At 35.3% G+C, this 16,005-nt stretch overlaps 2 protein-coding genes and 1 long non-coding RNA gene across 4 annotated transcripts; 2 read left to right on the top strand and 1 right to left on the bottom strand.

Annotated features, from left to right (window-relative positions):
* Window positions 1-536: 536 nt before the first annotated feature.
* On the bottom strand, window positions 537-3,445 carry LOC140962715 (uncharacterized). The gene is made up of 3 exons (XR_012172601.1): window positions 3,310-3,445; window positions 2,707-2,974; window positions 537-1,142 (listed from the first exon to the last, which is right to left on the bottom strand). It is a non-coding gene; the product is annotated as an uncharacterized lncRNA (long non-coding RNA).
* Window positions 3,446-9,651: 6,206 nt separating this feature from the next.
* Window positions 9,652-11,054, top strand: LOC140963369 (E3 ubiquitin-protein ligase ATL4-like). The gene has a single exon (XM_073422664.1). It carries the CDS (start codon window positions 9,770-9,772, stop codon window positions 10,859-10,861), a length of 1,092 nt encoding a protein of 363 aa, XP_073278765.1. The 5' UTR covers window positions 9,652-9,769; the 3' UTR covers window positions 10,862-11,054.
* A 2,071-nt stretch (window positions 11,055-13,125) lies between these two features.
* Window positions 13,126-15,980, top strand: LOC140963448 (uncharacterized). Of its 2 annotated transcripts, none has more exons than XM_073422781.1 (6): window positions 13,126-13,321; window positions 14,009-14,081; window positions 14,183-14,318; window positions 14,423-14,744; window positions 14,946-15,074; window positions 15,156-15,980. In XM_073422781.1, exons 1-6 carry the CDS (start codon window positions 13,240-13,242, stop codon window positions 15,617-15,619), a joined length of 1,206 nt encoding a protein of 401 aa, XP_073278882.1. In that variant the 5' UTR covers window positions 13,126-13,239; the 3' UTR covers window positions 15,620-15,980. The 2 variants fall into 2 exon arrangements, with proteins under 2 accessions (XP_073278882.1, XP_073278883.1); XM_073422782.1 differs by having other exon boundaries at window positions 13,128-13,321; window positions 14,021-14,081.
* The last annotated feature ends 25 nt before the right edge of the window (window positions 15,981-16,005 follow it).

The following is a 16,005-nucleotide window of genomic DNA, read 5'->3' as shown; positions in this document are numbered from 1 at the left end:
CGTGTTCTGTAGGTCGTCCATTGGAATAAGGGGAAGAGATCAAGTGGAGTTAAAGGTACACTGACAGCCTGCACCACAATTCTTTAATATGCCGTGTTTGTTTCGCAATGCACGTTTTTTTATTTTTCTGATTTTTTTTAAAAAAACACAAACTCTAGAATGTAAAACGAGTCTGTGAAATATGTATCGTTACATTAAAATTATTATTTTTTCATGTCAAAAATATTATTTTTTATTTTAAATATGAATATGTGTAGCTATGTCTTATATCGGAAAACCTATTCTTATATAAATTCTCACTAAGTCACGGTGTCTAGAATAAATTCCTACACCAAACTTGTCAGATTATTAAAAAGGGTGAAACCGATGCAACAAATGCTCCCAATAAGTTCACTTACAATAAAATCTAGGTTTTTCAACAAAAATCGCCGTCTGCAGACCAGTAGAACATCAAGAAAATAATAAATCAAAACTAGGACACCAAAACCAAAGAAATCCCTGTGTGTCATGGAGAGAATGGATTAAAATCATTGTTTAGGGTACGACTGAGAAACAAGGATTAGCAAATTAGAACTGAATGAAGCATACCTCGGATAAAATAAACTTGTATGAGTTAGTAGCTATCAAGTTCTCCCTCCATATTGCCTACTGGGATTACAGAGAAGCGAAATTCACGAGCTACGACATAATCGACAACTTAAATTTCATCCATAACCGGGCTACTTCCTGTTCAGCATCCCTGTTTGTGAGATAATTTTGACAGGTAATTAATTGATTCTTGAAAAATTAAGAATCCCTATGCTATTCAGAGAGAGCAGGCAGAATGTAAAGCAGTTGGCACATCAATCCCAACTCGGGCTTCGGCGGCTTCCACATCGGTTGAAGTTGAGTTAAGTTTCTGATTAAATTCTTCAAGTCTCTTTTGGACAATAGAAGGGGTCGATTTGCTCTATTGGCACGGTCTCGATTGCAATTATATCAGTGATAGAATTTGAACGAACAAAGGCAAAGCCGCTGCTGATGAAGTATTTAGTCACTTCGTGCACGGAAAGTAAACCGGGTTTTAATTCTGATATTGACTATATGTGTCCCGGGAGGATTCCCATCTGCCCTGACTTGGCAGGTACAGTGACCATCTCCACCTAAAATGATAGAAGTAAAAAGAATGTCAGGTGGTAAACATAAGACTCCAAAAATTTATGTGAAGAAAAAATAGCAACCCACGTAACAGAAGCCCGGATAAGTATTACTAATGCAGACGACAGATGAAACTAATGGTGCCTCGGATTCCTATCTTGCAAAATTATAAATAACAATGGCAGAACATTTTAATATATGGCCCCTTTTAATTTATTTTCTCCAAATTAACCTTCAAACATCCAATAAAAACAAAGATTAAGCAAAGGAAGGCTATTTATCAAAATCATCATCCAATGACTTTCATCTGGTAGGGCACGAGGAGAGGAGTCTGATCATTCACCTATAAGATGAAAACATTTTGAAATTCTGTATGCAAACTTTCTAAAATTGCAAGTTTTGAGCCCCTCGAATTCATTAAGTTGCCCCATATCGCTCCCTCTCATTCCATCTCGACTCGAAGTCCATGGTCCACACTTGATTAGAAAACCAACAAATCACTTTTTAAACGAGTGTGTGAGTATTTTCGGCTTATTTGCTTCACCATGGCAAAAGAAACTGTATCATAATACAGCAGTGATCGTGGTGTTTGTGGAAAAACCATAGCTGAAAAATGATCGGTCACCGATAAATATCAAAGTGAAAGACTTGTTTGGTAAGATTGGGTGCCATAAAATAGGATTAACAAACAAGAGTGAACTTAATGTTTTGAGGCCTTCAAAAGCGTACAAATTAATTTAAAAAATTCACAGACTCATCTCATAAATCCCCAGATGTACCATCGCAGTCTTCAGGTTTGGAGGGCTCCCATGTTGGTAACCTACTTTGACAAATCATTTTCTCAAGAAAAAGAAAGAGAGAACTAGTGAAGAAAAGAAATCTCAGCTCATTCTATTCGTATATATTATGCAAAGACATTGGACTTTAATTAAACGATAAGACATTCTTGGCGTTCACATTAACCGGAGTTTAAATCCTCCCTAAGCAATTTTATCCACGTTACGTTAAGAAAGTTTCGTCCATTTGTGACTTTCTGAATGATGAGGGGAGCTATGCCCATTTCTATTGAGACGTGCTATTCAAAAGTAAAGTGGTCAACACATACAACAAGGTTTGAGAATAGTGTAATACTAGTTCTATGAAAGAACTTTCTACCACCTATAGAAACTGATTGGACTAAAGTTGAAAATGAAACAAATCAAGTAGAGTACCACAACTATTTGTCATAGTTGAGTTCAAACTCGAAATTTTATTTCCTATTTGAATCTTAGATCGAGACTCGAAAAACATACTACGATTAAGACATCTGTGTGATAAAATTAAAGTTCAAATTCAAGATAATGTATGTTTGGTCCGAATAAACCATCGAACTATATCAAGAAAATATTCAAGCTACTGATCATATTAAATTTTACAATTTTATGAAAGATTAATAAACCTGTCAAATTTTGGGAGCAGCTGGAGAGCTATCAAATATAATAATTTGACTCGACTGACTCAAAATGTATTAGAATAATGTCAAGACGGGCTTTGTAAACCCAAATTAGAGCAGGTCAGAAGCTTGCAAACCTGTTCATTTACGCCCTAATCTGAACCTTAGTTACCCATCTCTCCGTGGCATTGCATCAAACATGGGCCATAAAGCTGTAAGAAAATCCAAATACAAACATAACATCCGGAAAGAAATAAACGTATGCCCAGTGGCAGATCAAACAAATAATCTGAACTTCTGAAGAAATTTGTTGATATTTCCGCAGCAGTCTACACAATTGTTGCCAAAGCTCATGAATAGTGAGTGCAACGTGAAGAGCAAGCTAGAATAAGACATCAACGATTCCTATTTTAAAAAAAGACAGAATAATGAGTATTCCCAAAACAATTAAAGCGAGAAATAAGCAAAATTAAATTAAGCAATGACAGAAGACGAAGAAAGAATTGGGTCTCTGGTAACAGAAAAATCAACATAATGGCGAATAAACAACGCATCAGAAAAAAATCAAGGTGGTATCACAATCGCGGCATAAAAAAATTATAACTATATAAGAAAAAATACTCAAGAATAGTAATGGTTTGAATTGGGTAAAAACAAACATGTCTGTTGTAGAAAAAACAAACATGTCTGCTTATCCTATTTTCATACGTAATTTTAGTTTTCATACTCGAAAAACATACCACGCGGATACCCACGCAGTCGTGGGAATAAGTATAGGTTTCCCTTCACATGCGCGAAATAAGAAGATAATTAGATTTTAGAATCATTTCCAATCGGAGCTCGGTCGTCTACTTCGTTCCAAAAAGCTTATGGCTCCACCTCTAGATATTTTTTACAACTTTTTGAGAGAGAGATAAGTACAAAGTCCAAGAATTGAAGAGGAGACTTTTGACAAACTAGGGTTAAAGAAAAGGAGATTAACTTCAAGTGAGAATTTTCTTAATTTTTTCTTTGAATATTATTTTCATGGATTGTAACATTGTTTATTTTCTTTGTTCAAATTTATGGAGTAGTTTTTCTTTTACTGAGGTCACAACAATTGAGCTGACACAAAACTATTCTTGATATTTTATTTTGATCCAATGAATTTATTTATTTCTTAAATATATTATTGATTAATATTTGTTTATTATTTATTACAGATAATCTGAATCGGTTATTAGCATATTCGTAGTTTGATCTTGAAACGCAAAATTTAACTTTACAATATCAATTAACACGTACTTAAACCAACATACAATAATATTCGATTTCAGTATACAGTTTTAAATGAAAACTGAGATTATATAATTCTTAATACATTTTTATTTAATTAAATTCAAATAGAAATATATAAACGGTTAAATAAATATTTATGTATTAATTCTAGAAATAAGTTAGTAAATATTTTAGAGAATTACACAAGAATTTGAATAAACGATAGAGTTAGAACACGTGTCACACAGTTGAGTCTGTTCTTGTGTGCGCTTTGATCATTTGTCTTGAATTTGATTTAATCTCCAATTTACGGACTCTATGTTTTGATTTATTTCAATGTTTGTATATTATTTCTTAGTAGTTTAAATAAACATATATGTCGATTTAATCATTTTCATAATGGTTATGTTCTAAAAAAATATAATAAGAAATTAATTTATCCTATGATATTTTAACACAATCAGAGGTATTCACAAATTAATAAAAACATGCATAAATTCCATATTTTAAATATATAACTAAACCTAGATAATAGTAGTTAGGTATGGCCCAGTGGTAGTCGTTGTTGCAATGCCGCTATTCTAATTTAATGCGACTTTTATGATTCAATTGAGACTTAAAGCCAATAATGTGTGGTTGTATTATTATTAATTGTAGTAGCAATATATGTATCATGTAAACAACATGCTGTGCCACTTTAGGTTACAGCATTAATGAGATTTTAGTCTAACCTATTCCAAACAATAAATAGATATTTTTCAAAAATCCAAAATTTTTGTCATTTGGTAGATAAATAATATTTGATTAAACATTTTGATTATTTTATATTGAAATTCTGATTAATAATAATAATAATAATAATAATATAAAGACAATTAATATACCAAAATTCAAGACAACACTCTTTTAAAAAATTATAAAACATAATATTATATAGAAATATTTATATTTTATTTAGGTCACCTCCAGTCATAAACCTCATCACCAGGTTTATTCTGTGACACATCACTGCCACATCAAAAGTTAAAAACCTCATTATTTTTAAACCTTTCCACCCCAATCATAAACCCAAAAACACAATTTTTATAGACCCTACTATCAAATCACACATTCATCTACTCATTTTAATTTACTACCTTTATTTTTTACTTTCACTTATATATTTGACTAAATATATATTTATACTAATCAATATAATTTTCAAAATTATTTAATTAATCATACATTTTTTTATAATTTAGCAAATTTGAAAAATTTATTAAAAAATTAATAAAATAAAAACATCATCAAAATTTTATTGAGAACTTCAATAAAAATCAGTACAAACAATTCACAAAATAAAAATATAAAAGACAATTAATTGATGTAACTTGCCCATATGTGTTCATCCAAGTCAGTTCGAAGTTGATGATGTATTTTCCTATCACGTAGATTGCAATTGCTCTTGATGTATTCATTAAATTCTCCAATCGCACCGTGGATTATCTCTGGAGACGTATCATCGACGTGCTCATCCGACCAATTGGGTGATGTATCTCCCTCATCCTCAACTATCATGTTATGCAAAATAATACATGTATACATGATATCTTTCAAGTTATTCTTGTACCAAAATCTCTCTGGACCTTTGATTATTGCCTAACGAGATTGTAGAACCCCAAATGCCCGCTCGACATACTTTCGTGCAGCCTCCTACATTTCTTTAAACTCTTTCTTTTAGGGTCCTAAGGGCACGGGAAGCTCTTGACAAAAACTGCCCACTCCGGATAGATTCCATCTGTTAAGTAGTATCCTTGTGTATATTGTGTGCCATTTATCGTGAAATTTATCTCGGGTGCATTTCCTTGCAGCACATCATTGAACAAAGATGATTGGTTAAGCACGTTGATATCATTATTTGATCCTGCAACACCAAAAAAAGCATGCCAAATCCACAAGTCTGCAGACGCGACCGCCTCAAGCATGATTGTAGGGACTCCATGGTCACCTCATGTAAACTGACCTTTCCAAGCGACCGGGCAGTTTTTCCACTCCCAATGCACGCAATCAAGGCTACCCATCACCGGGGAATCCGTGTCTCTGCAGGTGCATTTCAACCAAATGTTTTTTATCATCAGCACTAGGCCTTCGAAGGTATCGCTCACCAAATATTTCAATCACACATCGACAAAAGTTGAACAAGCAATCGATGGCCGTTGTTTCAGCAACCTGTAACTACTCATCATAATGATATGCATGGCCTCCGTATGCCAGTTGACGGATAGCAACTGTGCATTTTTGAAGTGGTGAAAAGCCTTTTTTGATGTTGCATCGACTCTCCAGTGAAAGTATTCATCATGACTTTCCAATGCATTGACTATGCGCAAGAATAACTCTCGTTGCATCCGAAAACGTCGGCGAAATACTTCGTTGCTCCATACCGGTTGTTCCGTGAAGTAATCATTCACAAGACGAGCGTGTGCAGTTGCGCGGTCCCGTTCCACATATTTTCTCCTCTTCGATCCACCAAAAGAACTTTATGCTGCCCCGAGAAGCATATGTTGTTGCTGGAGTATCATTTTCATCATTTGTTCATCTTTGTCATCATTCTTCGCCACTTCAAAGAAGTCATCATCACTATCGGTGGTAGAGAATGAGTTGTGATCTGTGGACATATTTTCCATATACGAATGTATCAATGTTTTGTAGTATAAGAATGTGAAGTGTGCCCTTGATTATATAGACTATTCTTTAATGTCTATATATTGTTGTCCTCAACATCAATAAATAATATATTTCAGCATCGAAAAAGTAAAGTATATAGCCTATTCTCTGAACAAACAACAGCTGTAACCAACTAGGAGATTGTAATCCGATAAAAAAAGCTATGTGATTTTAATTATTAATAACATTAATCATTACATTATATTAATTTCAGCATCGGATGCCTTTTTTTATGCAAAGTAAAGTATTGTGTGGCAAATCAATGTCAGATTCGAATTGCTTTCTCTGAACAAACAACAGTTGTAACAAACTAGGAGATTATAATCCGATAAAAGCACAAACAACAAATAAAAAACACAGACAATAATTTAGAACATAACATTACATTATTTAAAAATAAAAAGTACAAACAACAAGAAGGCACGAGCAAATTTAAAGCACAAACAACAAATAAAAAGCACGGACAACAACAAGATACAACCACATAAAAAAAACAAAAAAAATACAAGAAGATAAGAAGTAAAAAACAAGGTAAGAAAAATTAATCAACTACTAAATGCCCCATTTCTTTTTAATTTCGTCACACATATGAACGTGAATACGAAGTTGCTCTTGTGTCATTGCAGTAGTATCTTTCATAAGGATTTGATATTCACGTGTTCGGTTGTGAGATCTGATTTCCTCCAACTTTTGTTGCGTGTAGGCAGTAAATTCCTCCATATATTTGTCAATGCTTTCTTTCAACTCTTCGTATGCTGCTAATTTGTTTTTTCCTTTTCTTTTTGCCGTTTTTTTCCCAATTGGTCGACTGAAACTTCGCTCTTTATCTTCGTCAACACTCATGTCTGGATTTGAAGAGGACGTGTATTCCCCTGAAGCAGAAGTTTTTTTCTTCTTCATTCCGCGATGATCGATTGATTGTGGAGCAAACTTCTGGCACTCTGCAAGAATCCTCTACACATGCTCATACTTGAACGGTTTTTTTTTTTGTCCTTTGGCTCAGTCATCCACTCTTCATGCGCCTTTACAAGTATATCATCGTCGTTGCAACCACTTCCCCATTGACTATGTACTTTATTGTATATTCCATTAAACAACGACGTCATTTTTTGCATATAGTAGAAATGTGATTTCAGTGGTTGCCATCGTGTCTCAATAGTTTTGGCAGGTCGATTTTTGTTGTACTCCACTGCGATCCTAGCCCACATTTGTTCCATCTTCTGAGAATTACCAATTTTAGGATCAGTGCTAATACAGACCCATGACATTGCAAGGACCTTCTCTTCTCCGAGTGACCAAGATACCTTTTTTGGTTGTGGTGCATGGTCCTCATTGCCCGAATCTGTGTCCTTATCAAGGATAATATTCTCGAGTCCAACTGGCGATGAATGTGGTGGCAAATGAGATCTGGGTACAGCAGTAGGCGTCATGGATTCTTTCTCTGTGCCAGTTCCCTCTGTACTAGTCCTTCTTGATTTGTCTGAACCAAAACCCGCTGCTATAGGAGGAGGAATTCCATAAGGAGGTGGTGGCATGAAATGATATTGAAAAAATTCTGGTGGGTACATTAAAACCGGAGCTCCCTGGCTATTATTCAGATTCATTGGTAAATTTGGGGAATATTGAAAATTATGAGGGCGAATATTTGGATTGTCCGAAGATGAATTATCTTGTGAGTTGGAAGAACTCAACAAATTCATCCAATATTGATGGTAATTTTTATCCATATGTGGATAGCAAGAAAGAAAATGTAATTGTGTAAATTGAAAGAAAAATGATAGTGTTGGGTAGAGAATGAGACTATGCCTATTTATAGCCAAAAATGGAATAATTATTATTTTTTAAATGAAATAAAAAAAAATTATGCAAAAAAAAAAAGAATCGAAATACATGCAAAAAAGAATGAACAATTATATGAGTTTGTGTGGGTCATATATCAAACTAAAGAAATAATTAAAAAAAACTAAAGTTTGGCACAACTTTTTATATTGTAGTGAGATCCACACAATAAACGTGGTTTAAAATCATGGACCATGTTTATCCTATAAACCTTGAACCTACAATTCTCAATGCAAGTTTTTTTGTTTGGTAAGGTTTATTTTATAAACCTCGTGCCATGAACCTCCCATTGAAGGTAGTCTTAATATGATATAGATTATTGATAACTATAACACAAAATTCAAAATCATAATCGAAATTAAATGAAATTATATAACTTATATGGACACTTAAATTTAATTTATATTTTCAAGGACATCAAATTCAAATTTGAATTAGTTTCACATTTAATTATGCATTTATTTTTTATTTATTTTAAATATTTAATCGATAGGTTAATATATTAATAATAATAAATATTTTATTTTATATCAAATTTATGCAAAATACTTGATTGAATTAATATATATGATTTTCGGCTATGATGTGAATTCTAATATGTTTTTACTTGAATTATATAGTTGAATGAATGAAGAAAATGATTAGTGTAAATTTCATGTTATTTTTGTTGAATAATGATTTTAGGATAAATTGTTTTTAATATTTTTTATTTTTTCTTATAATGTTTGATTTACTAATTTTGTATATATTTTTTTTTCAAATTTGAGAAAATACAATTATATTGATGCTTTAGCCTTTATGGACGTAAGTAAAGTTAAGAGATGTATTATGTTTTGTGTCTACAAAATTCAATTTTATGCAGTAACTTATTGTTTATTTTTTAAATATTTATTTTCAACCAAACAAGTCAATTTACAAAAAATAAGCTATTGACATTACTAAAATATCACAATTCACACATTCGATATCATAAACTCTAAATTAGACTCTTTTAGAAAGAAAAAAATAAAACGACATAAGTATGTATATATACACACACAAATAAAAATAGGTCAAATGTAATCTCTAAAAATTTTAAACTTTTTTTCTAAACATTATATTTACAACCAAAAACGGAAACATAAAGACATAGACTTCCGTAGGTTTTTAGTATTTGGACAATGACAATGTAAGTGTAATACACACGTGCCGGTCACGTGACAACCCGAGCTTAATTCAACATAAGCCTCCCTCCTGGACCTTCCTTAACTCCACTGTTTAACTTGATCCCAGACCCAGACCCAGACCCAGACCCAGACCCAGTAATAAATTCCTCAAACCTCCCATTGCCCCTCTCTCTAGAAATGGCCTAGCTCCGCAAACGCACACCCCCCCTCTCTCAAAATCCCATTTTCTTCCACCATGAACTCACCATTTTCATCGCCGCCGCCGCCTTCCCTCGCCGTCGGCTACGACGGCTCAGCCATTCCGGACACTGTCATCACACAAATACCGAATCAACAAGACGTATTAAACAGGGACGCGTCGCCATCTTCATCCTACGGCTCTTCATCATCATCAATGGTGATAGTTTCTATAATCATCGCCGCCGCCATTATCGTTTCCGCTTCCATTTACGCCCTCCTCCGCTTGCTCTCCAAGCGCTTCCACCGCTCGTCCCGAACATTTTCGGCCCCGGACGATGTCGTTCTTCGGCATGATGCATCTGTCCAGATTTCCGGCCGTCAATGCCACGTGGAGGAGAATGGTTTGCTCGATTCCATGCCGCTGTTCACCTTCCGCTCAGTCACTGGCAGTGCACTCACCGGAGGCGATTGCGCTGTCTGTTTATCGAAGTTTGAGCCGCATGATCAACTGCGGTTGCTGCCGCTCTGCTGCCACGCGTTTCATGCCGATTGCATTGACACGTGGATCGTCTCCAATCAAACATGCCCACTCTGTAGGTCCACCGTGCTCCCCTCCGACGCTGATGTGCTGGATAAAATCGCTTCCTCCGAAAATCGCGGCATCGACAGCTTCAGGAATGCGAGCGGAAACGGTGACAATTTCCGGATTGAGATCGGGAGCATCAGCCGCCGTCGCGAAGCTGCGGAAAGCGGCGATGGAGCGCAGCGGTCATACTCGTTAGGTTCCTTCGAGTATATCGTGGAAGACGGATTCGCGATCTCCATGGGGTCCACTACTCATCGTAGAGGGATTTCTGACTGTACGTCGGTCGAAAACGAAGCTACTGTTGGAATCCCGGCGACAGAGTCACCGAGGGACGCTTTGGCAGGAGAGGTCGCCGGCGGTGGAAGGAACTGGCTGAGAGAGTACGTTGACAGACTTGCTTCGGTTTCGATTTCCTCTCGTGCAATGTCGTTCAGGAGCTCCGGAAGATTATTCTCCGGCAGCAGCCGTCGCAGCGAGACCGTAATCGCTGCCGATGATCTGGAAGCGAACCGTGCCGGAGAAGAAATCAGTGAACTATTTAGGTGGATTTCCGGGGTTTAATCTGTAAATTCTTCATACCTACAAGGATGATCTGGTAATTCCACAACATTGTTTTCACTTTCTTTTACGGTAGACACTCCATATTTTACTGTCCACAGTAATACATACCTTTTCTCTTTTTGTTGGTGGATTTTTAGCAAAATCTGGAGTGCAAGAGTAAAGATTTCTTTACAATAAAAAGGAAAGTATACATTAATTTCATTTCTTATTTCCAAAAGCTATATTGGTTTGGATTTTCGCCAACGTGATTTTGTTGGAAAGTAGAAATTAAGTTTTGGAAGAGTGCAAGAGACTTCATCGTCTGTTCATTTCGGTGTAATTGATGATGCAAGAAACTATCTAATAATATAGACAAACGATTGAGATCGGGCTTGTAGCTCAATGGTCTCACCTCCTGTCGGATTAGTCGGTTCTCCGGGTTCGATCTCTCCTCCCCGCGTGTGTTGTAATAAAAAAATACAGTTAAACAATTATTATGAAACTCGAGTCAAACACGCCATTAAGTGTTAATGAATGTGTGTGATCATTTGTGGGTAAATAACTATAAATGAACAATGTTTTCACTATTAATAGATATGTATAAATACAATGTTTGCATGTAATACGCCACGGACAAGAAAATAACTTAACTTGACTTCTCTAATTAATTAGTCCCCTGCTATATTTAATAATTTCAACATTCCAACAAGAACCAATAGCTTCTGCTTTCGTGTCACATTCTTGTTCGTTAATTACTTACATAAGTACAATTTAAAATACGGTAACAACTCATCAACAATAATAATGTATTCAAACCCTATAAACTTGGATCTATATAATATAATATTGTCATTATTCAAACCCTATAAATAGGCAGTGCTGATTTCGTGCATAAAATTACAGGCTAATTCATCTCTTGCATCTCTATTATAATTATAAAAGAATCGTTACAGAATCTGTAATCGTGTATAAGAATAGTTTTTTTTTTGTTTTGTTTTTTTTTAATGATTGACCATAGCAAAGAAACAAAGGAGTATCGGATAAGCGACATTATTGCATTTTCGTGATTTATTTTTTTAATGATTGTGGTTTTTATTTAATATCATATAATATATACAAGGCGAATCAAATTATTCAAATTCTCAATTACACAAAACGTTACGTAAAAATTTAATAAAATGAACAGTAAAAAGTTTCACTTTTTAAAGAATAAGCACACACGCACAATTATTATGTATTCATTATTTATCATTAACCATCAAATTTCCATGGTTATCAATCATCATCATTATCATCATCATTATTATTTTTATCACGGTGACACTGTTATTCGCTAAAGAACGATGATTTATTTTTGTGAGTAATGATTGAGGAATAACAATGGAAACAAACATGAGAAACCAATTAAGATATAAATTTAGTCATATTTTGTTTAAAGAAGAATTATATCTAAATATGCATATGTTAGATTTGCAAAACAAGAGAAAACCTGATCGAATACGTAAAGTTGATGAACACATACATCATATATATATATATATATATATATATATATAGTTGATCAAAATCCCAACACCACAAAAAAGAAGAAGCAATAACTTTCCAAATTATCCTTATTTACTTGCAGTTCACGCATGACCATGCCTTTATTGCTCCATATTTTGTATGCCATGGAGCTCCCTTATAAGCTGCATGCCAAAGCTAAAAAGCAAGTTCGCCCACCTAAACTTTTGACACACACATATTTGTATGAGGTTAAATGCTTGTCCATCCCTCGTAGTGTTTAGAAAAAGTAAAGAATTGTACAGCTCTCAAAACAGCTTATGCCCGCAGGATCGTCTTGTCTCATCATATAAAATAAATGGTTGGGTTGACAATATTTTCACCCACCAAAATAAAGGCCGTCTCATCAAATTCAACACAAAATTGATTAGGTCCGTCACATAAAATAGGCGGGTTAAATTAGTATTATGATCCACCAACATGGTGGGGCGGGCGCGCGCCCTGTTGATCTGATTTGACATTGTTATTAAGTTACATGTAACCTGTTTAATTAGCTTATGAAAGTTTTTTCATAGATCATATATATTAATGAGGAAGTCATATCCATATTAATAGACATATCTATTTTATCTTTCATATATATGTGTGTTAAATGATGATGGTTTTACGAAGTTTTTTTTAATGGAAAATATATGATGTTTTTTAGCAATATTTTATTATAATTTATGACCAAGTGTCTGTTTCTTAACAAGAAGAAAAACAATGAAAACGTGTCTTGCTAGATGCGACTCTGCCCCTTCACAAGTCTAATGACGATTCTTTCCTATTCCTTTTCCTTTCGCCAAAGCCCTTGGCCCCCTTCGGCCAAACTACGAAGTTGAATCAGGGCAGCAAAAATGGATCGTGAAACGCTGGAGCAGAGACCTGGGATCCTCTTCATCGGATCCCCCAATGTTGGTAAAAGGACCTTAATTTCGCGTAAGCCTCATTTACTCTTAACTGCATCGGGATTTCTTTAATTATCTGGAAGTTAAGCCTTTGAAAGCTTGTATATGATTGATTTCTACACTGAACAGAGAGGTTGGAAGTATGTGGAGTCATTGATTTGTTTATTTTGATTTTTCGAGCTGGAGGGTATATGAATTATGTGGATTTCAACATTAGTTCATGGTGAGCATAAGATATGATTTTTTGATAAACGTAAGCTCAAGTAAGTAGCTGAAAATGGTTCATCGTGGACGGATTAAAGTTTATCGTTATGTAGAAGAAATTGAATTGCCATTAAATTGAAGGTTTTGTCGATGAGGCGTATTTTGGTCTTAGGATTTATGGAAAGGGTGGATTTTGTCTGCGCCATGTGTTGGAAAACTGGTAAAATGGTTTCCCATTCAATGTTCAGTGTTTGTGATGATTTCTTGTGTTCAGGAATTTATGTGAGGTTGCATGTAAGAAACATTCCTTTCAGACCAATATTGCTTTCACATAGTTAGTTAAGCAACAAAATGTTCATGCAACTGCGAGGCCAGCGTTTGTCAATCATATGGGCTCAGCAAAATGCACTTGTCATTTGAGTGTTAATATATTTTTTGATCGATTATTTTGCTGGTCACTGCATCAATTCGTTTCTTCATTCAAAATTATTAAGTTATCGCTAAATTTGCATAGTTTTATCTATAGGACTGATTCCTGTGGATTTCGAAGATGCACCGGATCGATCATCTGAATCACTTGTCTATGGGTAACTTTTTGGAGATGTACTCATATTCCAATATCATTTTATTTTCTCTTTACATATATCTTTGCAACCCGATTGACAATCTCAATGTGGTTGTTAATAAGGTGGACAATCAACACAAAATATTACACGGCAGATGTTTCAGTGTGGATGGTGCATCTTCAAGATGCTTTATCTATTACGAGTTTGCCAAGTATCGACCGTATAAATGCCCTGGTGATGGTATTTGACGTCAGCGATGTAAGCCATTATCGTTTCCTTCTCTTTTGTATGGTATGTGCTGAAAAAATAATTTTCAATGTTGTATTTGTCATGTGATATCTTCGTTCATATTAATCATGCAGCCCTTATCTTTTGATGCACTTAAAGATTGGATATCTCACAATGACATTCAGAAGTTTGATATACTCCTATGTATCGGTAACAAAGTGGATCTCCTTCCGGGGCATTCGGCTCATATTCAGTACAAGAGATGCCTGCTGAAGCTTGGAGATGCCATTGTCGATCCAAACTTCTCAGAGTGTGGAATATCTGAGACTGAAGGAATTAGTCTATTGGGAGATGGAGAACCATCTAGCGATATCAAGAATTCATGCTTAGAATGGTGTCTTGAGCACAATATTGAGTACATCGAAGCTTGTGCATCCAGCGCTGATTTTGACAAATGTAAGGGACTAAATTATCTTTGTTCCAACATGGTTGAAACATGCTTCATTCGATTGAGTTCTTTAGATGTTCACGTATCACTGCTGTATTCATGCTCATGAAATTTATCGGGGATTATCTTATCTGAAATGAAAACTTTTATGGCATTAATATTCATCTGTGAGGATGTTTAAGCAGTTTTACAGCAATTTTCCATTGCAGGTCTATCCATAGATGGTGATTCACAGGGTGTTGAGAGACTCGTCGGGGCTCTCTCTGCTCATATGTGGCCTGGGATGTTACTGAGATCTGGTGATAAGATACACGAACCTTCATTACCTGATCAAGCAGGTTTGAAATGTCCACTTTTTTCTTATAATACGGTTATTAAGTTCTATCAAACCCCTGATTTCTCTTGTTACTCTTTGTCAGATTTGTCGGACGAAGAATCCGACTATGAACTCCAATATGAAATCTTATCGTCGGGTTCTGGGGAACCATGGGATAATGTGGATGGAGAATGGATATCTGCAGATGGTCCTGTTTCTACCTCTGGAACTGGGATTCCATCTGAACTTGATCTTGATTCTTTAGATCGGGAAAGTGGAATGAGTTTACTCAGAGGAGAGCATCAACCTTCAACATCGAGTTCCCAGTTGCCTGAAGAGTTGGATACAGAAGCAGCACCGGCCCTTGAAGGTGATGAGAGTTCAGAGCCTGATGAAGGCAAGATTTATGATTTCAAGGGATTGGAACTGCTAATGGGTGAAATCGGAAATATGCGCAGCAACTTGAGGTTGATGCCTGATTTCCAGAGGAGGGAAGTGGCTGCAAAGCTGGCAATGAAAATGGCTGAGATGTTTGGGGACAGTAGTGGAGGTGAAGAAGGATTCTGATTGATTGGGGTCAGAAAGTTTTCGGTTCGTTGTGCATTTATGCAGTCATATGTGCAATCTGATGGTAGAGTTTGGGAATTAGTTTACATGGAAAAGGAATAAGAAACTCAAGGGTTCGTCGTTATGTGAAACAAAAGCATTTTACGAGTTTGCTCAATAAAAATGTGCAGATGTATGAAGTTCCGTGGCGAATTTGAAGTAATCATATAGGATTGACCGAGTTCCCCTCGGTGATGAGATTTTGAGACATTGGTAGCTCAATAAAAATGTGCAGATATATGAAGTTTCGTATCGAATTTGAAGTAATTCTATGCAATGTCACTTGATGATGGGCTGGTTTATGAATGAATGTTTTGATTGAGGAATCTGCTCATCTTTCCGTGGTT

This window comes from Primulina huaijiensis, chromosome 17 (assembly GCF_012295235.1).
Source record: "Primulina huaijiensis isolate GDHJ02 chromosome 17, ASM1229523v2, whole genome shotgun sequence".
NCBI lineage: Eukaryota > Viridiplantae > Streptophyta > Magnoliopsida > Lamiales > Gesneriaceae > Primulina > Primulina huaijiensis.
The sequence above is the reverse complement of the archived record's forward strand: the minus strand, read 5'-3'. Positions and strand labels throughout refer to the sequence as shown.

What these genes read in the sequence shown, in the direction of transcription:
- LOC140963369 (XM_073422664.1), top strand. Translation starts at nt 9,770, where the DNA reads ATGAACTCACCATTTTCATCGCCGCCGCCGCCTTCCCTCGCCGTCGGC.
- LOC140963448 (XM_073422781.1), top strand. Translation starts at nt 13,240, where the DNA reads ATGGATCGTGAAACGCTGGAGCAGAGACCTGGGATCCTCTTCATCGGA. An exon ending in TAAAAGGACCTTAATTTCGC is followed by an intron (nt 13,322 to 14,008) that starts GTAAGCCTCATT and finishes AAATTTGCATAG; the next exon opens with TTTTATCTATAGGACTGATT. An exon ending in CAGCGCTGATTTTGACAAAT is followed by an intron (nt 14,745 to 14,945) that starts GTAAGGGACTAA and finishes TTTCCATTGCAG; the next exon opens with GTCTATCCATAGATGGTGAT.